This window comes from Artemia sp. Qi Xiang Cuo, chromosome 15 (genome assembly GCF_049724085.1).
Source record: "Artemia sp. Qi Xiang Cuo chromosome 15, ASM4972408v1, whole genome shotgun sequence".
NCBI classification, from domain to species: domain Eukaryota; kingdom Metazoa; phylum Arthropoda; class Branchiopoda; order Anostraca; family Artemiidae; genus Artemia; species Artemia sp. Qi Xiang Cuo.
This window is the reverse complement of record NC_142808.1, coordinates 12,869,410-12,894,104: the sequence shown is the minus strand read 5'-3', so window position 1 is coordinate 12,894,104 and position 24,695 is coordinate 12,869,410. Positions and strand designations below refer to the sequence as shown.

Sequence of the window (24,695 nt, the reverse complement as noted above, 5' to 3'; positions counted from 1 at the left end):
AATATTTAAAATGGTACTATCCTTAGAATTTCAAATTGAATGAGCTCTTTTTCAAGTTTCTACGACAAAAGCTTCAATAAAAACCTTATATGCCCCTAGGGCATAACTTAAAACCCTTGTCCTGAGGGTTGTAGGGGAGTGTCTTCCTCAAAAATATATTTTTTATATGGAAATAAAGTACACTGAGCAAAATGGTTATCTCAAAATTTTATGGGGATGTGTGTGGGGGACGGCGAGGCGTGGGGGGGCTAGTTTACCTCCTATCACTTTCGACTATTAAAAAGGGCACTAGCCCTTCGAATTTCCAATCGAATGAGCTTTTTTGAAGTTTCTACGACAACACCTTCACAAAAACCTTATATGCCCCCAGGGCATTACTTAAAACTCTTGCCCTGAGGGTTGTGGGGGAGTATTCTCTTCAAAAATATATTTCCTATCTTGAAATCAACTACGCTGAACAAAATGGCTATCTCAAAATTTTGATTGGATGTGTTTGGGGGAATGATGGGCGTGGCTGGTGGGGGGTGGGGGGGGGGGGGGGGGGGGGGGTGGGGGAGCCTTCCATTACATTCGAATTTGAGAAAAGACACTAGAACTCTCAATTTCCAATCGTAGGAGCCCCTTTTGAAGTTTCGACGACGACCCCTTCCATATGAAGTGCCCTGCTTTAAAGTAAAAAAATAATAAATAGTACATTGCGCCAACATCGTTCTTATATGCAGGCATAACTTAAAACCCTTGCCCCGAGGGCTGTGGGGGAGTGTCCTTCTAAAAAAGACATTTTACATTTGGAAATCAAGTAAGCTTAACAAAATAGCTATCTCACATTTTTTATTGGATGTGTTTGGGGGAATGATGGGCGTGGGGGGGGGGGCTAGTTACTCACCAATCACTTCCGCCTATGAAAAAGAGTCCAAGCCATTCCATTTTCACAACAAATGAGCTCTTTTCAAAGTCTACAAGAAGCCATATTTGTTACGAAGTGCCCGGGTTGAGAAAAAAAAACACATTGTGCCCACATCGTTCTTTACATAGGTAGCGCTATCGCGCTGGCTTTGATTATGTTCGATTTGGGTTTAATTTATTCATTAATAGGGATTTGTGGCAGTTTTACACTTGGAACACAAAAAAAACAAACCCGTAGAAGTTGACAACGCCGTAAAAACGCAAAGAATAACAATTTGTTGGTTCCAAAGGCCTACTATGCTTTCAAAGGAAAGCTAAACCTTCGTAAAAGTTTTGGTACCATATCTTTTTAGCTTAATTTTGATAATTTTTTCGCCTATATTCTTTTTCTTCTTCTTTTTTAACTTAGCAAAATGAAAACAAGAGAATCAACAAGAGTGTAAAGCACACATAGAACAATTATAATTTCTCATCTTAAATAGCAAGGAAAATCAAATATTCGCATAAGAAGCAGTGATCTGTTTTTTTTCCCAGGGATGATCGTACTGAACCTTTGTTACTATAGTCTGGGGGAAAAGCTCATTAGAAATTATACCTACATAGGGCCTTTTTGAAGTAAAATATGATAATATCAAAATAAAATGAAATTTTGATAAAATTCGGACATTCCTATACAAAATACTACAACACCTTTTGAAAAGTTCTTCTCTGGGTATGATGTCATATTTGGTCCGGCAGTGGCGCAGGGGGTTTGATCTCAGCTTGATAATAAGGGACTATATCACATAGGGATCGGGATCGAGATCGGGATGTGATAGGGATCGAACCCTTTCACAACACACTTCACGGCCGACGCAAGGATCATGGTTGCTAGTAAAAGACGAACACGGACTAAGGTAACGCAAAATATAGCCTGAAACCCCAAAGAACCGCGTCGAATGAAACAAAGTGGACTATTTGAATCACCTTGGCCGATAACCTGATACATGCAATGTTGTAATATTTGAGTGACTCCGTTACCTTATTCCCTGAAATGTCGTCATATTCCTGGAAATGTCACAAACTGGTTTTCAGAGTAATTTTTCTATTATAAATTACAAAGAAATGGTTGCTAATAATGTTTAAGTATTTAATAATCCTAGTAGGGAGTGATAGCACCATAAACATGGATCGCTCTTTACTAGATCCAGCTTAGAAAAGGCCAAAGGCTTTTAACTGTTTTTTTTTTATCATGATTAAAAGTGACGCCCAATGAAATACAATCAGGAATACGATCTAATTTAATTTTAAACCAAAACGATCCCGGTTGAAGAAGCTGATGCTATCATACGATCATCTCCGTACGATGCTATCGTACGATGTTACCGTACGGTAAAACTAAGGCTGGAGTGCCGTCCCTACATAACAGTCTACGAAAAATTGAAGAGCATAATTGACAATATGACCGTTCTTTACTAGATTCCAGCTAAGAAAAAGCCTAACATATCTCCAGAGAATAAAAGATATTAACTAGGACTATTAGTTGTCAAACAGTTCGTGGTAACTAACTGTAAGAGGGACACGTCTCAATAGTAACCGAAACTCTAAAAAATGGAATTTCAAGATCAATAGACGCATCAAAAGAATCAGCTTATTATGGTGATTCAAAATATACAAGTGAAGTATATTCATCAAGTTTACTCATATCCATCAAAAGTTACGAGCCTGATAAAATTTGACTTATTTTCAAAAAAAAAGGGAAAAACATCCCCTAAAAGTCATAGAATCTTAATAAAAATCACACCATCAGATTCAGTGTATCAGAGAAACTAACTGTAGAGATTTTGAGCTCCTATCTGAAAAATTGTGGAATTTTGCATTTTTTGCCAGAAGAAAGATCACGAAAGCGTGTTTATTTGCCATTTTTTTCTTTTTTGCAGGGGTGATCGTATCGACCCAGAGGTCCTAGAATTTTGCGAGAGGGCTTATTTGAACAAAAAAGAAAAGTTCTAGTGCTTTTTTAATAAAAAAACAAACTAAAAATAGAATCACTTTTTACAAAAAAACTACATTTTAGATGTCTTTTCATATTTTCAAAGATATCTGATTTTTTAAGCAATTTAAATAAGAAGTGAGCGTGGCCTCGGGATAAAGTGTTACAAGCAAGACTTCTTTGTATAAAGTGTGGATTATCAGTGAGTATCAAGGCTTTACCATTTGAGTAATACAAAAATGGCAAAAGACGCTCAAGACAAGAAAAGTGAGGTTATAAGAAAAGGAATTCAAATTAAATATCATTTTCAAATTGAAGGAAATAGGCACACATAAAGGAACAGAAAATATTTTGTGTTTTAGGGAGCCTGCCACCCCTTCAGCCCCACCCTTTACGGTGAAGTTTAATTAGTGTTAACTGAATAGATATTATTCTTTATATGAGGGGGGCTACCCTGCCCCTTTCAACTATCGCTCTTTATGTTAAAAATTTATAGTAGTATGCTGATGTATGGTACAACAAAAGTAGTTAATGGGTAATCATAAGTGTTTATGTGCCTACTGTCCTGTAATATATTTGAACTGAAAATTTTAGTATTTTAGTATATGTATATATATATATATATATATATATATATATATATATATATATATATATATATATATATATATATATATATATATATATATATATATATATATATATACCTGGGTAAAGTTTGATGATCTCCTATGTATCAAATTGGCATGCAGCGATTATTTAATTAATTAGCCGCCTTGTAGATCAATTGTCTCGTAAAGGTTCTCACAACAATATATTGTATAAATACAATATTTAGTAAAATAAGTTGTTTATTTTTTTTTTACTTTGTATAGTTTAGGGGCACTAATTCATTATTGGTGGTATACTATCATTTTCCAATGCGAATATATGATATAGATCGATTAAAACTCCGGGAAAATTCGTTTCCCCCACCCAGTACTCTTAATTTTCTTTTTAAATCATCTTCCAAGTGATTTTAGAGACCCCACAACTGAAAAAAACTGTCATTAGTATTCTTACGTTCCGACCTGGATTAATTTTTACTTGTGTTTTATCCCCTATTAGTATCAAATTTGTATTCAGGGAGTGTCTAATTAATCAGCCGACTTGTAGGCCAGTTGAACATTGCAGATTAATTGCAGATTAACAGGTCAATTGAACTTTGAGAGTGATTGTAGCAGGATATTCAACTAAAAATATTTTATTGTTGAATGAATTTTTAGTAAGTTTCTTTTTGTTCAGTTCAGAGGCATCAAATCTAGTTATCTTTCGTAATTTTTTTCCTTTGATGTAGTTCGGGGACACCAAATCTAGTATTTTTCAGTAGGTTCTTTTTTGTGTTGTTCAGAGGCATCAAAATCTAGTAACCATTAGTAAGTTTCTTTTTCCTTGGTGTAGTTCGGGGACACCAAATCTAGTAATTTTTTGTAAGTTTCGTTTTCCTTTGCATAGTTTAGGGGCACCAAATATAGAATTGACTAGGCAAAAATAAATTGAATCCTAATGCACCTAAATCTAGAAAAATAACACAAAGTTTGTTTTTGTGTCAATCAGGACATTTTAAGATTCCATTTTCCCGGGGTATCCTCTGAGGGGTCGGGGGGGGGAGGGAGAATGCGTGGGAGACGGTGTTCATTAAGTCTAAACTTCGCTTTACCAAGTGATGCTTGGTCCTCGGGTACTAATGCTAAAAGGTATATTCATTTGTATTTGAAAATTTCATTGGAAATACTTTTTGCAAATATTTCGAAGTTTGTAAAAAGTGCAAATGTGGGACCGCATGGGATAAAACTTATTTTTTTTAATATCTCAAGAACGGAAGAGCTTATTGATGAACATTTACATTAAATACTAAAATTTTCAGTTCAAATATATTACAGGACAGTCGGCACATAAACACTTATGATTACCCATTAACTACTTTTGTTGTACCATACATCAGCATACTACTATACATTTTTAACATAAAGAGCGATAGTTGAAAGGGGCAGGGTAGCCCCCCTCATATAAAGAATAATATCTATTCAGTTAACACTAATTAAACTTCACCGTAAAGGGTGGGGCTGAAGGGGTGGCAGGCTCCATAAAACACAAAATATTTTCTGTTCCTTTCAAGTTTAAGTGTGCCTATTTCCTTCAATTTGAAAATGATATTTAATTTGAATTCCTTTTCTTATAACCTCGCTTATCTTGTCCTGAGCGTCTTTTGCCATTTTTATATCACTCAAATGCTAAAGCCTTGATACTCACTGATAATCCACACTTTATACTAAGAAGTCTTGCTTGTAACACTTTATCCCGAGGCCACGGGATAAAGTGGCCTCGATATATATAATATATATATATATATATATATATATATATATATATATATATATATATATATATATATATATATATATATATATATATATATAAAATATATATTTACAATTATCAGTTGTTTAAGAATATAAGATGCCCAAGACATCTACAAGGCGGCTAATTAATTAAATAATCGCTGCATGCCAATTTGATACATAGGAGATCATCAAACTTTACCCAGGTATATATATATATATATATATATATATATATATATATATATATATATATATATATATATATATATATATATATATATATATATATATTTACAATTATCAATCGTTTAAGAATATAAGATGCCCAAGACATATACATGAAATTTACAAGCTCTTACAGATTTAACTTACATTTACAGACAGCGGACGTTCGTATCTAAAAGGTGAATCTTCATCATCAACAGCAGCTTCTTTGTTAACGGACCATAAATCGTTACCAATTCGTACGAATTCCTTAAAAAAGAGCCATTAACTAGGGTTCACGTATTTTTATTTGTATACATAAATATATATTTTCTTAATGTTTTGTCACCAATCCATGCCAGGTTAGACACATTTAGAAGCCTCCTTCGTTCAGCAGTATCTTAAGGCCCATTAGTAACGTCTTCTTGAAAGTTTACGCCCTCTAGTAATTATTATAACCTTATTAGTAACATCCTCTAGTAATTAATTTGATCCTACTCTACTATTTTTGTTGATTAAGTTTTTATTAAATCTTAGTTCCCTCGCCAGTTGTTAACGAGTAAAATTTAATTACAACATTTACGTTGCCAGAGCACCGAAAATTTTCCAACAATTTGGTTGGCTTCAAGCAGCACAGTTTGCACATTTGTACGGAGACTATGCTGGCATGTATACAATAAAATCAGGCAGCAAAGTTTGCTAATCGAACCTCGCAAAATGAAAAAATGGCGCAATATACACACTAGTGTGCATACAATCAAGTCAAACGATCGACTTGATCAGTTTTCTCTCCCATAATGACAAAAAAGTACCACAGTATGCACAATATGCCAGTATGTATAAAATAACATCCGGCGGTGGTGTTGACCAGTTAAACATCTTAAAATAAAAAAATAGCGGATTATACACATTATGGTAATGTGCATGCAATAAAATCAGACGATCGAGTTGACAAGTATTTCCATAGCATCAGGAAAAACCAAGCAGCATAGTACCCTTGTATGCCAACTTTGTCCCTAACGCAATGAAAAAAAGTAGAGCAGTATGCACTATGCTAGAATGCATGCAATAAAATCAGGCGATGGTGTTGACCAGTTACACCTCGCAAAATGAAAAAAAAACAGCATAATATGAACAAAATGCACAGTATACTAGTGTGCATACAATAAAATCAGCCGTTCGATTTAACCAGTCCCCCCCCCCCCTAATTAAAGCAAAGTAGCACAGAATACACACGTGTATGCCCACATTGCTAGTATGTATACAGTAAATTATGCAAACCCTCGCAAAATAAAAAAAATAGCAATATATTTATTATTGCATGAACAAAGTGATATTTATCACAAAATAAAAACAGGAGACGTATTTTATCTGTTATCTCAAGCAAAATAAAAAAATAGCACAATATTAAATATTTCATGAACAAAGTGAGAGTGAGCATACAAAAAAATAAGAAGTTGGAGTTTATCAGTTTTCCCTCGCATAATTAAAAAAAAAGACGCACAGTAGGCACACTAGACGCACAAAATCATACAATAAAATCAGATCACAGAGTTGACAAGTTCAACCCCGAATCAAAAAAAAAAAAAAAAATAGCAAAATATGCAGACTAAGTTAGTGTGCATACAATAAAGTTGTATGCACACTGGTAAAACTCTGTAAGATAAAATTCTGCTGCCCTTCTTGAACATATTAGTTCTAAGATTAGAAGTGCTTATGGATCATTTATAAGAGCTAATGCTCTCTATAACCGTACAGTGTTGTCCCGCTTTTATGTCACGTTTATGACCCCACATGTACTATCTTTAGCTCCTTTTTGGAGGCTATTTATGGAGAAGGATAAAAAAGTGATTCATAGCCGAACTTTGACCAACATTTCTGAAACTTTCCAAAATATGCAAGCAGAATATTTAATTTCTGGTCTTGAGTTTAACGCTGAGAAGTCCAATGTCGTACTTTTTAACTGGGAATGCCCACTTCTTCATGAAATTGTACTTGGGAATTCAAAGATCTAGCCGTCTGACCAAATCGTTTATCTTGGTATTCCCATTGGAAATACCGTTTTTCACGCTCATCATCTCACACAAGTCATCAAACGCCGCATATCAGCTTCCATAGTCAAGGTTCGTTTCAATCGCCGTTATCTCGCAATGCTGTACAACACTGCTGGTCTCCCCACATCCTCTATATCACACCCTTCTGGAAGATTTTCACAAATGTTGATAAATTGAAAATCCGCTCCACTTTTTTTCCCGTCTCGCAAAATACCTACTGAGATATTCAACTTGGACGCCCAATTCAAAACTCATTAACAGTCTTCGCATAGCAGATCCTACTATAGTTGTTGCCAAATTTATAGAGAAACAGAACCACAAGATTTCAAGACATGCTTGGAACCAACTTCTTCAACTATAGTTACCTTGTCATAGTTGTATAATGATATTCTGCATTTGTTTGTTTTTCTCTTTTTAGTGCTCGGTCATTTTCTTTTTGTGCAAACACAGGTGTTCAATAAATAATAACAATAATAATGATAGCGTTTTTTACAAGTATGCGAAGTTTTACTAGAGAGTTCCAATTTGGGCTCGTAATCAAATGATTACCCATAGATAAATAAAATTTTAAATAGGGATAAAATCCTTTTAATAGACAGTGATAGAAATTCACAAAAAATACCAAATATTTCGGTCACATATGCAGTGACCGTCATCAGTAGTAAGACTCGAAAAATGTAACCGAAATATCTGACGGAAATATGCATATGTGACGAAATATCTGGTATTTTTTGTGGATTTCTATCACTGTTTGTGAAACACTGTCTCTTAAAAGGATTTTATCCCTATTTGAACTTTTATTTATCGTCATGGAGAGGCATTGTGGCCTCCAAAATTATTTACCCGTATATACACGGTATCCGACCCGAGTCTCGCCGCACCGGAACGGTCGGTAGCTATTCGTAATACGCTTGATCCGAACAACAGTTTTTGTTAATACAATTGTCTGAATTCTTGTATATACCTAGGCTAGTGTGATTATTTTGTTGTTTATTTTTCTTTGTACTCCACAAATTAACATTTTTATGATTTAAGTGGGAAAAAAAGTAATTTTTATTATCATTAATCGAATAAAATCATACGAAGAGTTGACCAGTTTTCCTTCGCCCAAGGAGAAAAATAGCCCAGTATGTACACTATGCTAGTGCGAATCAGAAGCTGATCAGAATAAAATCAGAATAAAATCAGAAAATCAGAATAAAATCAGAAGCTGATGTTGACCCTTTCCCCTCGCACAATGACAAAAAAAAGTAAACTACAACTTACTTTCAGCTCAACCGGACGAAAATCCCCCCTGTAAATATTCCCTTGCACGAATTTCGACAGCTCTTCCAAGTTTCCCACAGTTGCAGTCATTCCGACAAGTCTTACATCAACTGCAATAAATATCAATTGCATCAATTGCATCGACTGCAGATAGTTGTTAAGATTAAAAGCAAACACTAAGATAAAGTAAACAATTAATAAAATTAAGAATCCGAAAAACGAAAACTAGTTTGTTGAAAAACAAAAATAAACAAGAGCTAATAAGGTTAATTTTTTAATAGGATAAAACCTTCTCTTTTCAAGATTATATTTAAAAAACAAGTTTTTTTTTAACTGAAAGTAAGGAGCGGCATTAAAACTTAAAACGAACAGAAATTATTCCGTATTCTAAAGGAATGGTCCCCTCCTCAACGCCTCCCTCTTTACGCTAAAGTTTTTTATTGTTTAAAAAATAAAGTTGTGAGACAGAGTCAAATTTTAGCGTAAAGAGCGAGGCATTGATGAGGGGACCGCCCCTTTCATATACGGAATAATTTCTGCTTGTTTTAAGTTTTAATGTCGCTCATTATTTTTCAGTTAAAAAAAATTGTTTTTTTTTTATTTAATTTCTGAACTTTTTTGAACTAATGCAGCTTTGATTTTGGCTCACCGTACATGAATTAGTAAAACGAAATTTGCATTTTAATTTTACTTTTTTTTTGGCAAAAAGGCTTTCTCTAAATTTTGTTCTGATGAAATTTATGAATTAACTTACGTAACGAACTTCTATATTCGTATGTTTTTATTACCTATGTTGGGGAGTTCGCCCCCCTAGTCAATACCTCACTCTTTGCGCTAAAGTTCGAATTTTGTTTGAATCACAAACCCCTGAATCACAAAGGCCGGTTAATTAGAATAGATAGCTCTTTTGAAAGTACTAAAGAAACTTTAGCGTAAACAGCGAGGTATTGACTAAGGGGCGAACCCCCTCATATATGTAATAATTTCTGTGCGTTTAAAGTTTTAATGTTGCTTCTTACTTTCAGTTGAAAAAACTTGTTTTTTTTATTTTCATTGGGTGACTTTGGGAGAAAAATGAGCGTGGAAGGGGGCCAAGTTGCCGTCTAATTTTTTTGGTCACTTAAAAAGGGCACTAGAACTTTTAATTTCCGTTTGAATGAGCCCTCTCACGATACTCTAGGACTATTGGATCGACACGATCACCCCTGAAAAAAAAAGCATCCATAATCTTTCTTCTCGCAAAAATTCAAAATCCCACATTTTTGCAGACAGAAGCTTGAAATTTCTATAGTAGGGTTCCCTGATATGCTGAATCTGATGGTGTGATTAAAGTTCTATGACTTTTAGGGGTTGTTTCCCCCTTTTTTCGAAAGCACGACAAATTTTCTCAGGCATGGGTAAGATTATACTTGATGAAACTTATATATTTGAAATCAGCATAAAAATCTGATTCTTTTGATATGTGTTGGTATCAAAGCTCCTTTTTTTAGAGTTTCGGTTACTATTGTGCCGGGTCGCTCCTTACTTACAGTTCGTTACCACGAACTGTTTGATACTGTGTTGTCGCCCCCCCCCCCCTTTACCATCTAGTTCATTATATAGTCAAGTTCATTATCTGCTTGCCGACAAAAGGGACGTAAGTTTCTACTGTCTTTTCAGTCAAATTTCACAGTCAACTGCGAATTCTCGACATGACCAGTTGAAAATTAACGAAGTCGAAGAGTAACAAAAATACAAAATTTGACATATCCCTAGTGAGTTTTACGACCCCAAAAACAGGAAAAGGGTAAAGAAAACTAAAGAGATATATTAAAAAAGTTAAATTAAAAAAATTAATAAATAACATTAAATAAAAAAATAAAAAGACTACAAAATATATTAGAAAGGGTAAAGGAAACTAAAAAAAATATATTCGGGTATCCATCGGGGCCATATCTAGGTGGGAGGTACCCGATTACCCCCCCCCCAAAAAAAAAAAAATCTTTGTCTGACTTGTACGAATAACTGGTGATAAAGAATTGGACAATGTTGAGACCGTGCATTATCACAGCTGCTGCAAAATTATCAAAAAGTTAAACTAGTCAATTACATCTCAATACTTATCTCTATCAAGTATATCTAATTACTTATCGATCCACTCTGCTCAAAACTTCTGCTTCGACAACCTCTCAAGAAATTTCCAAAAATTGTAACCATGCGATCTTTTCGTATTTCTTATATTTCTCTATGAAATTGGTAAGTAACCGTAACACCAAGACAATCTCTTATCCGAAAAAATCACGTGATATGACGCCTATATACTCATGACTAACTCACTGGCAGACATTGTTTCTCGATCCACTCTGCTCTAACCTTCTGCTTCGACCACCTCTCAAGCAATCCCCAAAGAATGTAAATAATATCTTTCTGCGTTCTTTATCTCACTCTATATAATTGGTAAGAGCCCTGAACACCCAGACAATCTCATATCAGAAAAGAATCACGTGATATTACACCCATATACTCAGGACTAACTCACTGGCAGCATTGCTTCTCTATCCAATCTGCTCAAACCTTCAGTTTTGATCATATTTCAACCAATCACTAAAGATTATAAATCATGTGTTTGCTCATTCCTTATCTTACTTGATATAATTGGTGAGTGCCCGTAACACCAAGCCAATCACTTATCTCAACAGAATCACGCGATATTACTACCAAATAGAGGGAAAGAGGCAAACACAAGAATTTTGTTGTTGGGGGAAGGAGCAAACAAACTTTTCTCTGGTCTTCACAAAAGTGAAGACCAAGTGAAGTTTTTATCTTTTTTATAATTGACACCTAAGAGGCTCTTTCAGGTACATTTTTAAATTTTGAGAGGGCACGAAGGAGCGAGAGTCTGAATCAGCTTGACATATCTCTGTCTTGGCCTATGGTTTGTAAACCATTACTGCAGATGTGTTTTCACGGAAGGGGCTGCATTGCTATCTAAGCAACCCTGTTTGTATGGAGATGAATACAGTAAAGTACACATAAGTACTCCTGAGACTATTCCGTCATAACTGCAGACATTATTTCATAGAAGGGGCTGCATTGCTCTCTAAGCAACTCTGTTGGTATGGGGATGAATACAGTAAAGTAATGATAAGTACTCATGAACCTGTTCTATCATAACTGCAGACATGATTTCATGGAAGGGGCTGCATTGCTCTCTAAGCAACTCTGTTGGTATGGGGATGAATACAGTAAAGTAAGGATAAGTACTCATTAGACTATTCCGTCATAACTGCAGACATTATTTCATGGAAGGGGCTGCATTGCTCTCTAAGCAACTCTGTTTGTATGGGGATGAATACACTAAAGTAATGATAAGTACTCATGAGACTGTTCCATCATAACTGCAGACATGATTTCATGGAAGGGGCTGCATTACTCTCTAAGCAACTCTGTTGGTATGGAGATGAATACAGTAAAGTAAGGATAAGTACTCATGAGACTATTCCGTCATAACTGCAGACATTATTTCATGGAAGGGGCTGCATTGCTCTCTAAGCAACTCTGTTTGTATGGGGATGAATACACTAAAGTACTCATAAGTACTCATGAGAGTATTCCGTCATAATTGCATACATGATTTCATGGAAGGGGCTGCATTGCTCTCTAAGCAACTCTGTTGGTATGGAGATGGATACAGTAAAGTAATGACAAGTACTCATTAGACTATTCCGTCATTAATGCAGACATGATTTCATGGAAGGGGCTGCATTGCTCTCTAAGCAACTCTGTTGGTATGGAGATTAATACAGTAAAGTAATGATAAGTACTCATTAGACTATTCCGTCATAATTGCAGACATGATTTCATGGAAGGGACTGCATTGCTCTCTAAGCAACTCTGTTGGTATGGAGATGAATACAGTAAAGTAATGATAAGTACTCATGAGACTATTCCGTCATAAATGCAGACGTAATTTCATGGAAGGGGCTGCAGTGCTATCTAAAAACTCAGCTAGGATGAGGATGAACATAGTAAGCAATGATAAGTACTCATGAGACTATTCATTTAACAAAAGCATTAACAGCTTCTTCATCCCAGCCTATGTCTCTCCACTTGGGCTATTAGTCTTGCGAGCGTTAATACGGTTGCAGTGAAAAAAAAATGAGTACACGAGTTGTCCGAAATAAAATCTAAATCTCCACTCTTCCAGGTGTAAGTCAATTGATAAAGAACTCCTGAGTTTTATGAGATTTGTATATAATAAAATAATATATATAAGATTATACAATAAATAAAAAAAAACGGAAAAAAGAAGAAAGAATACGAAATACAAATAGCTTTTATACTCTGGAAGCGTAAGATAAGCGGCTGGTTTTATATAGCAGAGGACAGTGACAAGCCGGCAAAAAACATAATTAAAAAAAAAAGATAAACAAAACAAAATTCCGTGTTTTTGCCAATAGTTTCGAGCATCAATTTAACAATTTAGCTATCAATTACATACAATTTAACTATGGTTTTAGTCAAATTGGCTTCTAAAAAAAACAATTGCAATTTTTATCCTAGCTTATAGTTTTTGAGTTACAAAAATATTTTTAAGACCATTCTGGTTAGCCCAACTTCAAAAGGAAAAAAAAGAAAAAAAAGAAGAAACGATACAATTTTACAGATAACGATGGAAGTGAAAATAAGGAGAGGGACAAAACTTATAAAATGAGTGAAACAGAGAGTAGGACGTAGGCGAAAAGCAGGATGAGACTTATAAATATAAGAAAATACAAACCAACATAGCGGTAGGGACTAAATTACCAGAGAAGAAATCAAATTTTCAACAAAAAATCTTGAAACTGGTGAGAGGATAGAATGTGTTGGAAGAAGCTGAAAAGGTAGTAACAAGAAGTCTATAAATGTATTTCAATATTTCAGTATCAAAGAGGGGTGCCACTTGTTAAGCAGAACGGGAAATGACCGAATGCAGATCAACCCCTCTGTATCCGAATCCCTCTGTATCAATTCCTATCACTATTCCTTAGTCGAAAACCAATTGACATTCAATAAATGACATTCATTGGAATGAAATAACACGTTTTAAATGGTTAGGTTTCATTAAAATATTTTTAAATAATAAATGTGTTTATACTTCAAAGTTTTTTTTTAAATAATTCAAAATGTTCAAAAATATTTCAGATAGAACTAAGATTTAATACTATAAGATAATAAGATTTATAATTCCAAGAAAAAAAAGTAGGAGAAATGTAGGAGATGTACCATACTGATAGTCAGCAGAAACATAAACATCAAATACAAACCGCGAGGCTCTATGACCGGGAGTGCAAGGAGAATTTTTTAAATTCGAGTTTTCCAGTCCCATATCGTCCTTTAAATTTATTTGTTTGATATACGCCTCTTATAATTAAAAACACCATCTACCAACACAAAAAAAGGGACTAGCAAGATTATGAGACAATACCCCTGTGTTGATTTTGAAAATACCTTATAACCTGATACCAATTCTACACATACCTTGCGCTGCTTTTAGCTTGATAATAAGACTCTCCAATTTCGGTCCCCTTCCTCTGTCAGAGATCATATGAATTTCGTCCACAACTACAAGTCCTATCTCTTCCAGCCTCTTTTCTTCAATGAGAGAATTCACAATACCGTTAGCTCGTTCTATGGTAGAAATGTATATTGTTCTTCGCTTTCTTCGGGGTTTGGGAGGTATAATACCCTGACTAGCAGCATATTCTTCGACGATGAAATTCAAAGCTACTGCAAACGGCGAAAACGACCTAACCTAAAATATGTCTCTAAATATCTTACCCAAAATAAATGTAAATGGTCATAGCTCCTAAGCATTCCCTAATTTGAAAGCAGTCACGTGATATTACTACCTCAATCACGCGTTTTTCGGAGGACTTTTACAATCAGAGTCAGTAGGTTTTCCATTGCCATAGGGAGAGTGTGTTTTAGTTGTTTGTTTTTATGTCTGATGGCAAGCAAGCTGCGCACACAGTTTAACGAAACTTGATGGTCAGTAACTTTTATTAAAAGGTAAATAATTTTAAACAAACTTTGATAAGTATATTCCATTTGGTATCACAGCTGGGGTGTCAAGTTGAACCTTTCAGGTTTTTTATTTGGGGGGGGGATTAGGAGACAGTGCGGCAGAGTCATGGCCGAGTCCAGGAAATGGCTTGGGTCTCTGGTCTATGGAATTGGGTTTCGCTACCTTTTTGTTTACTTCCTCTGTTGGCTCGAGCCTTGAGCTTCAATTAACAACGAGTATAAGCCTTTGTCCCTCTCAGACACAGTCGAGGATGACCTCTCTGCTCATTTTGCTCGCTAGAGTGAGCCGGTTGAACCTTCGCCACTCAAACACTTGTTATTATTTTTCGTTTGTCTTAGTTCATAGCACAGGAAAAGGAAGAAGGAAAAAGAAGAAGGATAAATTTAAAAAAAATGCTATTATTATACTTTTCTTCTATATTTTGTCCTTTCTTTATATATGGTGTGTTAGTAAAGATAAAACAATAATGGCAACAACTTTTTTTTAATTTATCCTTCTTCTTTCTTCCTTAAGCTTAGTTCTGACAGAGCGCGAACAAAATTTGCTCTGCGATATTTCGCATCGCGCCGTTTTGCGGAATTCGCCATGTAGTTCTCACAGTCCGCGAATTTCGTTACTATTGAGAAAATGCAGTTCAAAAGTAAAAGAAAAAAAGGACTCATCAGTGCTGCTGCAGCTTTCTCTTATATTGTATATACAAGGGTAAGTAGAAATTAGATTAATAAGTTTTTCAATATCCATTTGTTTGTTTATTTCTGGAGCGAATGACGATAGCGATGCGAATTTTTTCAACTTGAGCTTGAAGCGCTGCGAAGCGAAGATTTCGATGAACGAAGCGTATTTTTTCCGCGGGGCGATGCAAAATTCGCTAGGCGATACGAAATTCACGCTCTGTCACAAATAAGCTTTAGGCTATACTTTGGCTGCTAATTAAACTCTAAAACTCAAGTGTACTACAGACAAGAAACGGCAAGGCTGTTCTACTGAATTATGCCCTCCGACTGGAAACGTATTTTCTTCTTTAAATATACATTCAAATCACATCTTCAACAACAGACTTTAATAGTACTATTATGTAGATCAGGAGGATCGAAGTGTGATCAAAGTGGCGAATCGACATTGTCCTGCTGACCCTCCCTCTGAATGCAGCTCAGCAGACTGTTTTGGAAATTATTTCAGGATACTTGTAATGTCTAATAAGACATTTAGGCGTAACGACTAGGAAAAAGATAAAAATGAAAAGGAGAGAAAAAAAACTGAGATGGAAAACGTCAAACATACAGAGTTTTTTAAGGTAAAATAATTAATGTTAAAATTACAATGTAGAATATAATGTAGATGAATTAGATTAATGTAGATGAATGTAGATTTAATGTAGAAATTAATGTGACTTTTAACGTAAATTATTCCTACTTTTAATGTATAAATATTCATAATATTTTCAAACAAAGATTCATAATGTCTTAGGATGTTGCAAAAAGGAAACTATTTGGAGGCCGAAGAATTATTTATTCATCTCCTTATAGAGCAAATGGGTAAGTTAGAAAAAGAAAATTCTTTGAATGCCAAAAAGCTATCAATTCATCTCCACATTGAGCGAATAAGCAAGCTGAAATGAAGAAGTTGAAAAAACAAAACTATCTGAAGATTTAGGAGCTATCTATTTACCTCTATATTGAGTGAATGAACAAACTGAAATGAAGAATTTGAAATAAGGAAACTATTTGAAGGTCAAAGAGCGATCTATTTATCTCACTATAGAATGAATGAATATCTCCATATGAAGTGAATGAATAAGCTCAAAGATAAAGATGAAAAATGGAGCATGCAACATGCATAATGTTACGTATCTTATGCATCTTTTTGAAATACTCTACATTTCAACATATTCGTGAGTTTGAAAACTATAAGAGACTGATGAAAAGTATTAGATGCCAAAATATATGTTTCAACAGTAAAAGACATATGCCAAAATAGTAAAAGATATTGTATTATAGTTGTCATAAGATTTTGTGACATACTGACATCTTGTTGCGACATAAATGGCGCATTATGTATTTTTATAATCACATAAAAAAAGAAAAATGAAGAGATTAACCCAGTAAAGGATAGCTAACATGAGCTCCACCAGGAAAATTTTCCTAGGAAGGAGGGGAGAGGAGGGTCCGACCACGAGCTCTGTTTTGCGATTAATTAAATTACTCAGTAGCATTTATCATTTTCTTCGTTTAATACATTTTATAATCGTCTTTTTTTCCTACAGATAGGCCGACGCCACCCTTGGCCCTTCACTGGTGGATGTCAAGACAAATAGCCCTTGCTTGTCAGGTTTTGTTGTACGCCTACGACTCTATAGAAACTACAGGACGGGACCAGAAAACGCACAAACAACCATAGGAGACCGTAATGAAACAATTGTTTTCGACAAATGAGATTAATAAATATAATCTTTGCTTCATTTACTGTTTATTTACTTATTTCTCTATCTATCTCCGTCTTATATTGAATAGAGAAATATTATACTCAAAAACCGAGTTTTCGATTTTTTTTTCATCTATTTTCTTTTCTTTTTTTGCTGGGCACCTTACAGGCTTAATGGTTTGTTGCGATAAATGGTTTTAATGGATTAATGGATCCATTGGATTAATTGTCCATTAATTGATCCATTAATTGATTAATTGTTTAATTGATTAATTGATCCATTAATCCATTAATTGTCCATTAATTGATTAATTGATCCATTGGATTAATTGTCCATTACACGCTGTACGCTTATGATTGCTTCACATCTGGACTACAGAAATAACTTTTCCGTGATATTCTAACCAAAAATCCCTTTTTGTGTAAATTCAAGTAAGACAAGTGTTTTCTATTCCATAGAACAGCTTTGTTTACTCGGGTGTCCTCATGGGTTACGTTGGGGTCATCTCCTTCACAAGTTCATGGATCAGTTTCCTGTATGATGCTCGGTCGTCAGTACAGCATAAATGTTATACAGTATGGAAAATTCCTTTCCTCTCCGTTAAAGATTTTTGGGACAGATCAGTCACGCACACTTCTCATGACTCTGCCTTTGCGCATCCGCAATGAACACTTTTTAGCACAATGCGATGCGAGTGCCAAGTAGCACCTTAAGCTATTGCTGTGACGCAAAGTGAAACTTCCCTTTCCGTGGGCTGTGATGTGTCCCATTTGAGGACCAAATTTTCCATACTGTATAATATTTATCCTGTGTTCGTCAGGTTGTTTGAAAAGGAACCAGCTTTGTTACTTGGGTGGAATTTTGATTATATTTTACGATATATTTAAACAAATTGATTCCACTACAAAAAAACATGAAAAACTTGTCATTTCTTTTAAAGACAACCGAGAACATGCATTTATAACGAAAGAACTATAGATAATATAGATATATAGATTTATATATATAATATAGATTTATAGATATAGATTTAGATAATATAGATAAAATATAGATAATAGAGATATATAGATAATATAGATTTTTAAAGACAACCGAGAACATGCATTTATAACGAAAGAACTATAAAGATAATATAGTGATTCTTTGAAGGGTCCAATTAAAAGGACCTATCAACAATCATCTACCGTTATTTCATTGTTTTGCTAAAATTGCAGTAGAATGCTTACTTTTTAAGCTGCCTAGTCAGAAAACTGTAATTTGCTGAAAAATTCAAAACCTTAATTTCTATCACGACAAAACGTTTGCCTTCTTCATTTCTATACTTATTATGGAAAACGGAGCAAGTAGTAATAATTATGTAACAAGACGTTGCCTCGCATTCAACTTCACTTCTATACTTATTATGGAAAACGGTGAAAGCGGTGCTTATTATGGAACAAAACGTTGCCCGGCATTCAATTTCATTGCTATACTTATTATGGAAAACGGTGCGGTTTTATTTGAATTAATTAAAAAAACTTTTTCTAGAAAATAAGTTTTTCAAAGAAAAGTAAAGAACTCAATTAAACAAAAATTGAGCAAAAATAAAATCAAATAATCTACCCAGCGTGAAACAACCACAAATCATTATAAATATATAAATGAAACCCAAAACGAACAAAAATTACAATAAATAACCGATTCAAACTCAAAATGAGCAGAAATGAACATAAGTTGGGCGCAAAAACCCCTAGGCCTTCCCAAGGCCAGAACAAAATTTGCAGTTTACTGAAAAAAAAATACAAATGAATGTGCATTGTCAGTTTAATATACATATACTGATATTTAGCAATCAAAAGGTTAATATTATTTGATTTATTAAAGTTATAAAAGTAAAAACAGTTATATATTTTCAGTGCAAATTTTGTTCTGGCCTTGGGAAGGCCTAGGGGTTTTGCGCCCAACTTATGTTCATTTCTGCTCATTTTGAGTTTGAATCGGTTATTTATTGTAATTTCTGTTCATTTTGGGTTTCATTTATTTATCGATGCTGATTTGTGGAAGTTTCACGCTTGGTAGATTATTTGATTTTATTTTTGCTAATTTTTTGGTTAATGGAGTTCTATACTTTTCTTTGAAAAAATTATTTTCTGGAAAAAGTTTTTTTTTAATTAATTTCTGTTCGTTTTATGTTGACATAGTCTTTTCAGGGAAAAAGAAAATAATACTTTAAATCTAATCGTTTTTTAAGACTTTATAGTTTGGACTGCTATTTGTATGCTGGAAAAAAAATTTCAGCAATTTTTAACAACATAAACCCTTTTAAAAATCTAGACACAAATAGTCCTGTTTGATTTAGTTCCATACCTCCTCTAGTTGACCTGAAATTGAAAACTTGATACCATTCGCAACAAATCTGTTTACTTTCTTTGATAGCTTGGATACACTTACGCTATTTTGATTTGGTCAAATTTTAAGACCAGAAAAGGTAGGGTTGTCGTGGGTCAGTGATAGTTAAAGGGGGATTAGTTGCGCTCCAATCACTTCCAACTATTAAAATGGGAATCAGCCATTTTTCTCTTCAAACGAAGGGTCCCTTTTCAAGGTTACCGTGACGATTCATTCGATACGAAGTGCTCTGGTCTAAGGAACGACCACAACAAAAAATAATTCATTAGACCCACTACAAGGTTTACTATAAAAATGTCAAGCCTTCCAATTACTTTCGACTACTAAAAAGGGCACTAGGCCTTTCGATATCCAATCGAATGAGCCCTTTTGGAAAAACAACGTTTTCTATAAACACCTTATATGCCCCAGGGCATAAATTACAACCCTATACCCTAAGGTCTGTTAGGGTGGTTGTCAACCTCTAAGACCGAATTTCCAGAACTTTCAACTACGTTAAACAACATGGCTATCTCAAAATTTTTTGTGGATGTGTTTGGGGAAATGGTGGGCATGAGAGGGGTGCTAGTCGCCTTCTAATCACTTTCGACTATTAAAAAGGGCACAAGCCACTCGAATTTCCAAATGAATGAGCGCTTTTCGAAGTTTCTACGACAACTTCTTCGATACGAAGTGCCCTGCTCTAAAGGAAAAAATTAATAAATAATACATTGTGCCAAAATCGTTCTTATATGCCCCCAGGGCCTAACTTAAAACCCTTGCCCTGACGGTTGTGGGGGAGTGTCCTCCTCTTTATTTAGTCCCCGTTTCTTGTCTCGTTCTAGAGTGTCCCCTTTCTTTACTTAGGCAGCGCGATCATTCTTCCAATGATTTATACAACAACTTTATATATAAACCCTTATGCCCCCAGGGCTTAACTTACAACCCTTGCACTGAGATCTGGAAACCAACTACGCTGAACAAATGGCTATCTTGAAATTTTTATTTGATGTTTTTGGGGGAATAATGGGCGTGGGGGGGGGGGGCACGTTCCCCTCCAATCACTTTCAACTATTAAAAAGGGCAGTAGCCCTTTGAATTTCCAATCGAATGAGATTTTTTGAAGTTTTTATGACAACGCCTGCTTTAAAAACCTTATATACCCCCAGGGCACAACTTAAAACCCTTGATCCGAGGGTTGTGGGGGAGTGTATTCCTCAAAAATATATTTTCTATCTGGAAATCAACTACGCTGAACAAAATGGCTATCTCAAAATTTTGATTGAACGTGTTTGGGTAAATGATGGGCGTGGGGGGGGGAGGCTAGTTGCCCTCCAACCACTTTCGATTATTAAAAAGGGCAGTAGCCCTTTGAATCTAAAATAGAATGAGGCTGTTTTTAAGTTTAGACGACAACGCCTTCTATAAAAACCTTAAATGCCCTCAGTGCATAACTTAAAACACTGGCCCCGAGAGATTTTGGGGAGTGGCCTCCGCAAAAACATAATTTTTATCTGGAAATCAACTACGATGAACAAAATGGCTATCTCAAAATTTTGATTGGATGTGTTTGGGGGACTGATGGGGCGTGGAGGGGGGGGGCTAGTTGCCCTCCAATAACTTTCGACTATTAAAAAGGGCACTAGCCATCCCAATTTCCAATCGGATGAGCCCTTTTCGAAACTTTTACGACAACTTCTTCGATACGAAGTGCCTGCCGAAGAAAAAAAAAACATTGTGGCCACATCGTTCTTTACTTAGGTAGCGCTAGCGCGCTGCCTATGATTGGTACAGTTTGAAAACAAAATCAAGGTTCGTTTTAAAAAAATAATATAGCAAAGACTAACAAAGGTTTTCGATTTCCTTTTTTAAAGATAGATAGATACATTTCAAACAAATAAAAAATATCAATCAACAAATAGAATCACTTATCCCTACAAAGGCTCCACAGCATGTAAAGGACCCTGAAACAAAACAAAATAATTTAAACATTAAACAGGTCATGGTTAGGTTTCTACAATCCGAAGATTCAGTAATAGAACGTCAACAACTGAATTACCTTTTCTTGAACAAGTGCAACATAAGGAAGAACAAAAAGACAGTTCCGACGTCTGCAAAGGATTTCTCGCATCATCAATATTTCTGCAACTAACGTTTTGCCACCAGATGTTGGTAATGTATAGAGAAGATTGCTAAAAGGCGACTCCAGAGCCATCCGTAAGCACTCCTCTTGCCAGTCTAAAATAGAACAGCAGTTAAGAGGCGATTCATACACACACCACAAGTTTCCTAGAGATTATTTCAAGAAGTCCCCAAAATCAGAATATAATGTATTAAAAAGATTAAAAAATTAATGCTTAAGCTTGAAAACGTTTTTTTTTTTTTACTTTAACAACATATCACAACCACAAGAAAAGTACTTACCCTCTTCCTCATTCACGACAATTTTAAATCCAGAGAGTACATTGGACAAACTCTAAAAATGGAAGTGTCTTCTTCAATATCCTCTTTCTGCATTCGAATATAGTTATTTTTGCAGTCAATATTAAGCTATAAAACCTACACTTTACATTTTAAAGAAAATGTGGTACTGTATTATTAGCTGCAACCCCCGAGATATATTGTATAGGGAAGATGCTAAAGAAACTAGTCAAACTGGTTCTTTCAACGGAGAAATCCAATGTCGAGATTGCGCATAGGGGTTTGTACAATATTTAAACATTGGGGTTTAGGGGGAAAAAGGTACCTAAGTTAAGTTAGGTTACGTATTTAATATATGCTATGCTTCCCCCCCCTCCACCCCCTAATGTACAAATATATAGCCTAAATTTGTTTCTAATTATATTTTCATCATATTTTTTTTTATTTCATTAACATTAACCAAACTTCGCTTCCCACGAGGGTTGCAGCAAATAGAACAGTACCAAAAATCTTCAGTGGTACAATTTATGAGATACGAAATAAGGTACAAATAAATGTTTTAGTGTCAAAGTTAGTTACGGCCCTTTTGGAGAACGAAGTATCGATTTTTCAACATGGCAAAAACTCCATATTGGTCAACCCAATTATGAATCAAATTTTAATTCAAATATGCATAAACATCTCCGGTTATATATTTTAGAATTTATTTATGTGCTCTATCGACTTATGAATTTTCTTCAAAAAAAAAATTGAAAAAAAAAAAAAAAAACAAAAAAAAAAAAAAAAAAAAGGGCACCACCCAAGGCGAAGGCAAAAAAAAAAAAAATTAATATATCGACCAAAGAGTAAGGACAAAAATAAAAATATCAAGAGAACGACCGAAGATTAAGGACTAAAATAAAAATATCAAGATAGCAACCAAAGACTAAGGACTGAAATAAAAATACCAAAAACTAAATTAATTTAATAATTTAAACTAGATAAACAAGAAATCCGAGAAAATTAGGATTTTTGGAAGAAGTTGTCCCCAAGGCCCTCCCACTCCATTCATCACTGATGTGTTACAATTGTTTAATGTTTTTTAAAATTATAAACAAAACTTTAATTGTTAAAACTACATAAAATAAAAATAAAATTGAGAGATAAAAAATTTGATGCTAGAAAACACCAGTCTATTTTTTTTCTTTAATTAAATATTGTTCATACAAGAAAACTCTATGGGTTCTATCATTATTACAATGAGTTTAATATACGTTTACAGGCTAACTGTTACAAATTTGATGACTGTAAATAAATGATTACTATAAATTCGTTGACTATAAACTAAAATTGCTTTTGTTACTTCGAAGTTGTAATTTGATCTCTGAAAACCCTTAAAAATAGATGCATCTCATGCAAGCCAGGTCAAAGTGGTGATTTTAACTCAAAATATCTCATAACAATTAATTACGAATTATTTTATTTATTAAAAGGTACAGATCGCAAATAGAAACTATATGAATATAATTCAAATCGGTGTAAAGCCCCTCCTCTCCGAAGCCTCAAAAGGTCTTTACCCCCCCCCCAACCAACTCCTTATTTTTATGTTGATATTGTTTTCCCCTCTGTTGTAGGTTGAAAAAAAAGGTAATCAGTGCAGACTTGTTACCCGCTCATGGATATAACTCCTTGCAACTTAATGCCTTCTTCAACAATCCTGCCCAAATCACACGGACTTATCCAAAAAGGCCCGTATTCGCACGAAGAAGCCCAAAATACGTTCTAAAACACACTGATTTTACGGAAGGTGCAACCAAATCGGTTGCACCAGATCGGTTGCACCGATCGGTGCAACCAGATCGGTGACTTTCAGGGGCGAATCTCCAGCATTTTTATTGGGAGGGGGGCAAGAGGGGTCCATATCTGGATAGTAAAAGGACATCGGATGTATATTTTTTTTCTCCTTATTATTGGGGGGACTGCCCCCCTTTCCACCCCAAACGATGCCCCTGGTGACTTTAAGCCACTGAATAAAATGAAAAATAAACTGAATATTTGGGCACATACTTCTGCTTAACCCTCCTTAGTGCAAAAGGTTAGGCTAGGTTAGCCTACTTACGCGCGCGTACGTAGGCTAACCTAGCCTAACCTAACTTAATCTAACCTATCCTAACCTAACCTAACCTAACTTAACATAACCGAACCTAACTTAACCTAACCTAACCTAACCTAACCTATATGTGCGTGTACGTAGGTTAACCTAACCTAATCTAACTTAATCTAACCTAACAATATTTTTTCTGATTTTGTGTGTTTTCACAAGGAAATAGCTTGTCTTTAGCAAACTTAGCCATAGCTAGTTGAAACTCTGCATAAATATCTTCATTTCAGCCTAATTGCGTAGGTACTAGAGGAACATTGAACATTTTTTTTTCTGATTTTGTGTTTTCACAAGAAAATAGCTTGTCTTTATCAAACTTAGCCATAGCTAGTTGAAACTCTGCATAAATATCTTCATTTAAGCCTAATTGCGTAGGTACTAAAGGAACATTGAACATTTTTTCTGATTTTGTGTGTTTTCGCAAGAAAATAGCTTGTCTTTAGTAAACTCAGCCATAGCTAGTTGAAACTCTGCATAAATATCTTCATTTTTAGTCTAATTGTGTAGGTA

General features: G+C 34.7%; 1 protein-coding gene across 1 annotated transcript in view; it reads right to left on the bottom strand.

Annotated features, from left to right (window-relative positions):
- The window catches only part of LOC148943344 (helicase POLQ-like), a 137,341-nt gene extending 115,484 nt beyond the window's left edge, over positions 1-21,857 (bottom strand). Inside the window, exons 1-4 of the mRNA XM_089101888.1 lie at positions 21,684-21,857; positions 14,286-14,559; positions 8,787-8,896; positions 5,635-5,736 (exon numbers count right to left, since the gene is read on the bottom strand). Coding sequence (XP_088958014.1) covers positions 5,635-5,736; positions 8,787-8,896; positions 14,286-14,559; positions 21,684-21,839 — 642 coding nt within the window. The 5' untranslated portion in view covers positions 21,840-21,857. The remainder of the gene's footprint in view (positions 1-5,634; positions 5,737-8,786; positions 8,897-14,285; positions 14,560-21,683) is intronic.
- Between the last annotated feature and the right edge of the window lie 2,838 nt (positions 21,858-24,695).